Source organism: Embiotoca jacksoni, unplaced genomic scaffold (genome assembly GCF_022577435.1).
Source record: "Embiotoca jacksoni isolate LCO1_2020_lvr unplaced genomic scaffold, fEmbJac1.0.p SCAF_7, whole genome shotgun sequence".
Classification (NCBI taxonomy): domain Eukaryota; kingdom Metazoa; phylum Chordata; class Actinopteri; family Embiotocidae; genus Embiotoca; species Embiotoca jacksoni.
In genome coordinates, this window is record NW_027185425.1 from 9,586,653 (window position 1) to 9,595,357 (window position 8,705).

At 40.6% G+C, this 8,705-nt stretch overlaps 2 protein-coding genes across 2 annotated transcripts; both read left to right on the plus strand.

Annotated features, from left to right (window-relative positions):
• Positions 1-1,658: 1,658 nt before the first annotated feature.
• mrpl53 (mitochondrial ribosomal protein L53) lies at positions 1,659-5,082 on the plus strand. Its single transcript, XM_069176912.1, has 3 exons — positions 1,659-1,776; positions 3,773-3,885; positions 4,878-5,082. Exons 1-3 carry the CDS (start codon positions 1,682-1,684, stop codon positions 4,994-4,996), a joined length of 327 nt encoding a protein of 108 aa, XP_069033013.1. The 5' UTR covers positions 1,659-1,681; the 3' UTR covers positions 4,997-5,082.
• A 1,243-nt stretch (positions 5,083-6,325) lies between these two features.
• fabp4a (fatty acid binding protein 4a) lies at positions 6,326-8,245 on the plus strand. Its single transcript, XM_069176708.1, has 4 exons — positions 6,326-6,474; positions 6,722-6,897; positions 7,001-7,102; positions 7,961-8,245. The coding sequence occupies exons 1-4, from the start codon at positions 6,402-6,404 to the stop codon at positions 8,012-8,014; spliced, it is 405 nt and encodes a 134-aa protein (XP_069032809.1). The 5' UTR covers positions 6,326-6,401; the 3' UTR covers positions 8,015-8,245.
• Positions 8,246-8,705: the final 460 nt, after the last annotated feature.

Genomic DNA, 8,705 nt, shown 5'->3' on the forward strand with positions numbered 1-8,705 from the left:
TTGTAGAGCCGTTTCGTAACTCATTGTGCTCAAGACCTTGGATGAAGTCCCGCAACAAGACAATGTGTTTTTCTTCCTTTGAGGTCAACCGTTCCCTTGAGCGCTCATTGTTGTTGTTGTTTTTTTTGGAGCACCCTCTCCCCCCTACTTTCTCACTGCTCTTACAGTTCCAGCAAGTACTGTATAGGAAACGTGTTCGCCTCTGAGTAAGCTGTACAGTCTAAATTTAGAGCCCCCACTGGTCCAACTGTCACAGGCTGGGGTCGGACTGTCGGACATTCAGGAAAGAGACTGGAGGCGTGTTCAAATAAAATGCACAAGCTTGGGCGTACTAATCTGAGAATAACACATTTGTTCTTAACCCGCCCTGAAAACAGCGAGTCTATAAATACTCAGCTTGAAGCAAGTCAGCAAAGGTCAAAGAAGTGAACACAGCTGTAAAGTTGAGCGCAAAATGGGGAGGGCCCAGCTGAAGGCGACGTGTTGTTGTTGTTGTTGTTGTTGTTGTTTTTGTCCTTTCAAAGTAAACAAGCAATTTATTGAGAGAAAGAACATCTGACCGCTGAAAAGCGTTTACAATTGTAGAGGAAAATACTGAACACACATTTAAAAAAAAAAAAAAAAAAAAAGTGTCCGTGAGATACACACCGTCGTGCTCAAATCAAAATTGACAACCTTACCTACTAACGCGGCAAAATGGTTGTTTTGATGTGATGGCGCAGACTCCTTCCCCGCACCAGCACATCGCTTCACAGTATTTCATGCAATAATTAAATTACGCTCAAGTGCTTCCACAGTCAAAATTGAAACGCATTTCCGTCCCAATACCCTGACCAGGCTTTTGACCTTTTTTTTTTTTTTTTTTTTTTTTTTCATCTGCTCGGTGGGAAGCAGCAATAGCTGGGGACCGTTTCCCATCCCGCTTGTCTATTTGATTATGAGATGTGACTGTTTGATTGTCTATTTGGAGAGGCAGCACCTCCTTTATTGACTTAGTTCCTGACAGACCTCCTCTACCCACTCGTCCTCTAACGTAATTGTGTTCTGTGACACGGTGACGATTACAGGACGGTGCCAGCAGCCTCTTCTCCCCTGAGTTTGTTTTTAATGAGCTCTGTCATGCCATTGTGGAAAAGAGGCTGCTGTTTACCCAGCTCTAATCGTGCTGCATTTTTAACGTCACGTGAATTCTCTAAAGGGACAATGTCTCCTCAAGACAGTAGGTAATAAATAAAGACTGAGAGATGCGAACCAAATTTTCTTCAGGGTTTTGAATGATTGCGAGGACGAGCCCCGCACATATATGAATTAAACTGCGGAGGTGGAAAATTCAAGCGGCAGAATATTACAAACTGGACACATCACGGAGTACGTGCACTGATGAAGACGCACGAATTTACTGCTGCAAAATGCAACTTAAATCCACATGAATATTATTATCACACATTACTACATTAAATAGGCCCCTGTCTAATAATAAATACTTCTCATTTCTCATCTCCGTATGTGCTTATTAGGTGATATTTCCGCACCTATAATCAATTTCCCCGGGCCGCCGCCGATCACCGATGAGTTCTTTATCCTCTGCTGCCCTCTGGTGGTCCCCCGTGAGAAGCGTCACTCCCCGCTGAGGTTAGAGGTCACTCCACTAAAAAAAACAAAAACAAAACAGAACGAAAACATGGCGGCTCCCAGGAAAGCGACCGTGCTGCTGAAGGCTGTGAAGAAAATTACGGTTCAGTTTTGCCCGTTCGAGTCAAATGTCCGGTCCACACGGTAAGAAAAGGACGAGCTGCGTAGTTTTTAAAGTGCTCTCCGGTCTTACTCGTCGTTATACTTCACCTGCTATGTGGACACGCGCGGTGCGGTGACGTGACGTGTGTCTGATCTGTGTCTTTACTGTGAGGTCTGAAATTCAAAATTTGGTTGTACTGTAATGGCGATTATAAAAGTAGTTTAAAATAATAATAATAATAATAATAATAATAATAATAATAATAATAATAATAAAAAAAAAAAAAAAGAGGTCTCGTGCCCTCTAAAACAGCTGTGTTCGTCGCTGCGGTTGGTTTTGACTGCACAGGGCAACACCGGGTGGTGGAAGAAGCATTCATCATCCTTTATTTCAGTAAAAGTATCAATACAAGCAACGTAAATTTTTTTTTTTTTTTTTTAAATGCTCCATTACGAGTTAAAGTCCTGTATGAAAAATCCTACTCGAGTAAAAAAAAAAAAAAAGTACACGGAAAAGTACACAGGATGTAGTTAAAAGTATTGAAGTAATTGTCCTGGTTTGGTTCCTTTGACTGGTGTATTATATGACATCGTTAGATGTTTACTACTAAGGCATCGGTGTGTAAGCAGTATGGCTGGGTGATTATATCGATATTTTATCACATTGTGAAAAGAGATTAGTTTTCAACTCAGATTTTTGGATGTTGTAACGTGATACAGCGTAAGTCTTTTCCTGGTTTTAAAGGCAATAAGGTGAATTTACCAGACTATTTTAGCTGTTCTGTTATTTACCATTTTACCAATTATATCCACATTACTGATGATTATCAAAAATCTCATTGTGTAAACATTTTATGAACGCACTGACAGTCATCCATACAATATCATTGTAACATTGATGTTGAGGTATTTGGTTGACAACATTGTGATATTTGATATTGTCGAGTCCTTGTAAGCAGCATGCTGCTGTTGTAGCTGCTGCAGTTGGAGTCGCTTTGAATTGACTTTATATATCTAGTTTTATATACAGAGAGAGCAGATAAATGTAGGAAGTAGTCAGATGATTACTGAGAGCGGAAAGAAGGAAAAATAAAAGATCTGACCCGCAAATGTGTTCACAGATTTTGAACTTTTTCTCAAATCTTTTCTTGATGATATTGGATCATTTGAGCATTTCTTGAAATGAAAACATTTCGTTTAGAGGAATTTTTGTGGATTTTGACGTTAAGGCCAAACAGGTTGGGAGCCACTCGTTTAATCTTTAACAACGTGTAGTATTTTAAAAGCCTGTTAAGTTATTCATTTTGTCAAAGCTGTATCTTAAAAGTAACTTAAACTGTCAAGAGTGGAGAGTACAATATTTTGCTCCGAAATGTTGTGGAGTGGAAGTATAAACTACCATCAAAGGGAAATACTCAAGTAAATTTAGCAAATGAACTTAGTTACTTTCCACCTCCTATGATAATAATAATAATAATAATAATAATAATAATAATAATAATAATAATAATAATAATTAAAAAAAAAAAAGGGTGTAACTTCTCCCATTCAAAGGTTCAGCAGAGAATCAGACGGGTATGAAATACGTAAGTGAAAACACTGGGGTTGGTGGGCCATGGATGTGTAGGACCTTTAACTTTCTAATACCTGCAGACTCTAAATAAAATCTAAAATAAGTCCTTCATTTTAAGAGGTCATTATTCATGCATAAAGGAGTCTGTATCATTGGATTATTATCACTGGTAAACAGTATTTAATGTCACAGGTTGGAGCTCATGTAATCAACTTTTCCTACATCTGACCGGTTTGGTGGAAAGTAATATTTCATGATGAATCCTTGCTAAAAAAAAAAATAATAATAAAAAAAAAAAAAAAATCTAAATCTCTAAAGTAACTACAGCAGCGGAATAAAAAAAACAAAGTATCGCACAGTGTCTCCCAGCCGGCGAAATACTCCTCAGACTTTGATCAAATATTGACTTCCCACAACGGCTGCCGTGCAGCAACTGTGAAATGAGCTCTTCCTCTCGGCCCACAGGGAGTTCCTGTCCTCGGTCGGTTCAGAGAAGGCCCGAGCTACCAACATGAACTGTGAGGTGGTCTCCGCGGTGAAGCACGACAAGTCTGAACCCGTCGTGGAGATTACTTACAGTAAGTATCGCCCGGCCGCGTCCCGTCAGAACGTTGTTTTTGCTCTTCTTTTCCAAACACCGTTACGAGCCTCCGCGCGAACACCGGTCGCACGCCGCGCCATTTCCCGCGACGGGTAAACACTCAACCGGCGGGAAACACCGAGGACGCGTTCATGTGTCGATCGGACGGCTCGCAGCGATCAGTCGATGAATCGATTAGTTGACAGGGGACTAGTTGCCAGCTATTTTGCGTGTCGATTCATATTTTTGAGCTGTTTGTTTAAGTAACAGCTGTGCTTAAATTCTCTGGATTTTTAAAGCTGAATATTTTCTGGCTCCTTTAGTCCGCCGTGATGATAAACCAAATTTGTTTTTTTGGTTGTGGACTGCGGGGGTGGGGGGGAGGGTGTGGGGGGGGGGGGGGGATTGGGATAAAACAAAACATTTTAGGCTGCACCTTGGACTTAAGGGAAAACGCTGGTCAACATTTTTCACTTTTTTTTTTTTTTTTTTTTTTTTTTTTGTGGACATTTTCAAGACCAAACAGCTAAATCGGTAAATCGAGAAAATAATCGACAGATGAATTAGTTGTGCGAACAGTAATGAGTCGCGGCGCTGCAATTGACGGGCCGTCTCTCGGTAAATGAACTACCGCCATGCGCCGGTCAGTCCTGAGCTCGCGGCGGCCTCGTTTGTTTCTTTAAACACAAAAAGGAAAAAAAGGAAAACAAACGCGCGTCTGCAAAACGCAGCGTCCGGCGTGCCGCACGCTCAGCACCGCGTGACCCGGTCTGGGAATTTCATGCCGACGCGAAGAGGTGTCACTCGCAGACAGTGAGGGTCGAGCGCGGAGACGTCCGCCGCGGGTCGGCACGAGCGCTGTTACTGACGAGAACTCCTTTTGTGCTGCTTGACTTTTGCTCAGAGTGAACTTCTCAACCCTTTCCCTCCCCGCACTCCCGAACGATTGTGTCACCGTGAGTCACCTCATTGTGTCATTGTTTACCGCAGTAGATGGAGAGAGGCTTCTGATGAAGGGAGCAAAGTTGACCGCCAGCGAGATGCTGAGCGCATTTCAGTCCCGCTGCGCAGCCAAGGACCAGCAGGCCAAAGCCGGAGCGAAGAAATGATCGTGATGTAGCTGTGTTTGAATTCATCGGCGTTTATCTGTGTATGTTCTTGTTCAACGTGCAATAAAAAGCTATTTCATTGAGTACATGTGGTGCTCCTGGTGTTAATTGGACCTCAATTCATAATTTTGATCTTTTTTTTTTCTTTTTTCTTTTTTTTTGTAGTCAACATGAACTTTACTGCTGTCAAATAAAAACAAAATAAATAAATAAAATAAATAGTCCTGCTCCCTGTTGTACCCGGGGAAATCATTTGGACATCAGCCTCATCGTTCTAGCTGTGCTCAGCGCGGGGTTATAGTGTGTCCTTGCATAATGTGACATTTTTTCCTGATAAAAAAGACCATTTCAGTGTTTGGGAGAACATTATGCAAGCTCCAACCTTTGACACAGCAGACCTAAATCAAAAGAAAACAAACAACCTTTCACCCAGTCGATAACTGAAATCCTGCCTTCCTAGTTATCCTCTGCTACATTACCATCTGTAACTTGCTTTCTTTTTTTTTCCCCCACTGATAGATTAGTATTGCATCCGCTTGCACTTATAAATGTATTTATATCAGTTTTTTCTGCCAAGATGAAGATATGACTTGAATATCTTCCAACATACAGAAAAGCAAAAACTCCTAATGAGGCACTCTTTGTAAAGTATCATGTACAGTTTTATTAGTTTCATTAATGCTTTATAAACCAGTTTTAAGCCTTTAATAAACACGTGGATTGGGAGGTTGTAAATGTTCCTGAAAGCTGCTGTTTAGCCTCTCTGTATTGTAATAATTCAGTTTAAAATATTAGTAATCATTATTTAATGCTGATGTCTGTCTCATTTCCCACAAGCAAATTTGAAGTGCACAGCAGTACTTCTTGTAAAGCACTAATTAAAGGACCAAAGTACTTCTTCTATGTTTTATTATCGAGCATACAGCTGTAGATAAGTTGTTGATATGTTTATATTTTGGTGTAGTCTGCCATAACTGCCGTAACTATTAAATAGATTATTGAAAAAGGGGATAATGTGAATATGAACACTAAATAAACACACACTCCTACAAGGCCAAAGAATCACGTGACACTGAATGCAAACAAAACAATCGATGTTTATCTTTTGTTCAAATTGCAGTGTTGAAAGTTTTGTGTCCAGAGTTGTGATAAATCCCATTTAGCTTTCAAAATCCATTATTAGCAAAGCCTCTTAGGTGATAGCAGCTAGGGGGGGGGGGGGGCGGGTATTCACTGGTCTGTTTTTGTGACGTGGCAGGCTGTGATTGGTTCCCACTGCGATGCCCAGGAACGCACTGTCCCTTTAAAAGCGCTCCGAGCGTGTTCCCACACCGAAAGAGAGTTGAGTCCAGAGTTGGTGGGACGATCTGTTGTTTTTCAGGATATCACATCAAAGACTGCAAAAATGGTCGAGAAGTTTGTTGGGACATGGAAGATGATTTCCAGCGATAACTTTGACGACTACATGAAAGCAATAGGTAAGAGAGATTTATTTATTTATTTTTTTTAAACAATTTGACAATTTTTCAAAACAATTTGAAATGAAAACTTTTCATATGAGGAAAAAGTTTGCTATGGCCTCTAAAATATGATTGCATGGACGGCATCATTTGATATAGGCGACCTAACTCTCTAAAGTTGAGCTTAATAGCTGCATTCAAGTGCAAATGTGCGAATTGTGTTACATGTGATGCATGTTGATGGTCCCGCCTCCCCCCTCTGCAGGTGTAGGATTTGCGACCCGGCAGGTGGGGAACAGGACCAAGCCCAATCTCGTAGTGACCGTGGACGATCAGGGCACCATATGCATGAAGTCTCAGAGCACCTTCAAAACTACTGAAATCAAGTTCAAGCTCAACGAGCCGTTTGAGGAGACGACCGCAGACGACAGGAAGACCATGGTTAGTGTGGCCTGAGGAGGTAGCGCAGAAAAAAAATAAACAATAATAATAATAATATCATGATAGAAGTAACGGCTTACTGCTGTATTTATGTGCCCTGCAGACCGTGGTGACTCTGGAGAACGGCAAACTTGTGCAGAAACAGAGCTGGGATGGAAAAGAGACGAATATCGAGAGGGAGGTCAATGAAGGGAAATTGATAGCGGTAAGGATTTTGTCTCTCTGACTTTTTACTTAGACATCTGAATTGTTAACATGGCAGTAGTTCAGTAGTTTGCTTCCATAACTTCCGTCTGCGTTGTCCATTATTAAGCCCCAAAATGAGCTGCAGACGCAGTGACTTCCTTTTCTTACGCGAATGACAGGAGATCTTTTAACTCTTTTTCTTTTTATCTTTAGTTCACGCAGCAAAGCGTTAACTGAAAACACAAAATAATATACTCTGTCAACCGGTAGAAAAACTATATGCTCCCGTGCCTAATGCAGCTCTCTGTGTGGCACCTGCCGACGTCATTAAATCCCCCCCCCCCCCCCCCCCAAAAAAGGGAACGTTCATCATTAAGATAAATGTCTTTCAATATATTTTACATATCTCAGTTCCTGCACAATGAGCATAATTCAGAAATTAAATTACTAATATTCCCGAAATTCAAATGAACTAATAATACACATGTGGCTCTTACAGTGAGCATATATATTTATTTTTAAATACAGACATCTTAACATTTGATTTGTTAAGTTTTAATAAACGATGCATATGTTTATTTCCATCATAAATATGTTTTCAGTAGGCCTATAATTTAGGATAACAACAAGTCAAACTGTAATGCATGTTAAGGTAAAGAGTTGTACTACTATAAAGTAATAAAATGACAAAAAGCTGAACATCCGATGAAGATTAATATAAAAATATATCTAAGCCTGTACTTAGGGTTTCGTAAGAATACCGTCATCATATTGTAGCACAAATTCTTCACCAGACTCAAAGCATGATTTCAACATCATCTTTTCTCCAAATGCTTTATCTTTTGATCCCTTCACTCTGATCTGTCTTTTCACACAGAAATGCATAATGGGAGACGTGGTGGCGGTGAGGATGTACGTGAAGGAGGCATGATGGCGTTTTTTCAGTCCAACCGTAGATGCATCGCTGGATGACAGGCTCAGTTCAATGAGCGTAATACCAAACTAAAGTGGTAGCGTGTTCTGCTCTACTTTTTCTTCTTCTCTTATCCTCACTGTGTTGCCAAAATAAAATTTCTGTGCCCCTGTTCTCCAACATGACACGTTTGGTTTCATTTGGAATTGTTGTGGTGATTTGAATAAAAATGCAGAAAAATTTGTCAAAGCGGTGTCTCCTGTGAGTTTGTTGAATATTGATAACTGGTAGCGGTCAGTTTGTCTGCCGTCTATTGACGGTGTGACGTCCTGCTTCAATTATGGCATTCTTGAAAGCATTCTAATCATTTGAGCATGCAGAAGAATGTCATGCAAAAAATGTACTCTAATGGGAACATACCACCTAATCTGACTGCTGATTTCCTGGTTTATTTCCATACTTGGGGGAGTAATAGTGTAATCATTCCACATGCATTGGATTTTTCCAACTGCTTTGCCTTGTACAGTTCGTTTTATGCTTCCTTATTTTGGTCAGAAGACAAAACGAAAAAGATCCCAACACATCCCCTACTGAAAGGTCAAGAAGCAAACCATCCTGCCATCCTGATGATATATGATGTGTGTTGGCAGGGACTCTGAGGAATGTGACCTCTTTCGAAGTATTGAGAGCATCATGCAGCGAGGTCAGT

Coding starts and splice junctions, on each gene's coding strand:
- mrpl53 (XM_069176912.1), top strand. CDS start 1,682: ATGGCGGCTCCCAGGAAAGCGACCGTGCTGCTGAAGGCTGTGAAGAAA. Junction 1,777..3,772: donor TCAAATGTCCGGTCCACACG/GTAAGAAAAGGA, acceptor CTCGGCCCACAG/GGAGTTCCTGTCCTCGGTCG. Junction 3,886..4,877: donor CGTCGTGGAGATTACTTACA/GTAAGTATCGCC, acceptor TGTTTACCGCAG/TAGATGGAGAGAGGCTTCTG.
- fabp4a (XM_069176708.1), top strand. CDS start 6,402: ATGGTCGAGAAGTTTGTTGGGACATGGAAGATGATTTCCAGCGATAAC. Junction 6,475..6,721: donor CGACTACATGAAAGCAATAG/GTAAGAGAGATT, acceptor CCCCCTCTGCAG/GTGTAGGATTTGCGACCCGG. Junction 7,103..7,960: donor ATGAAGGGAAATTGATAGCG/GTAAGGATTTTG, acceptor CTTTTCACACAG/AAATGCATAATGGGAGACGT.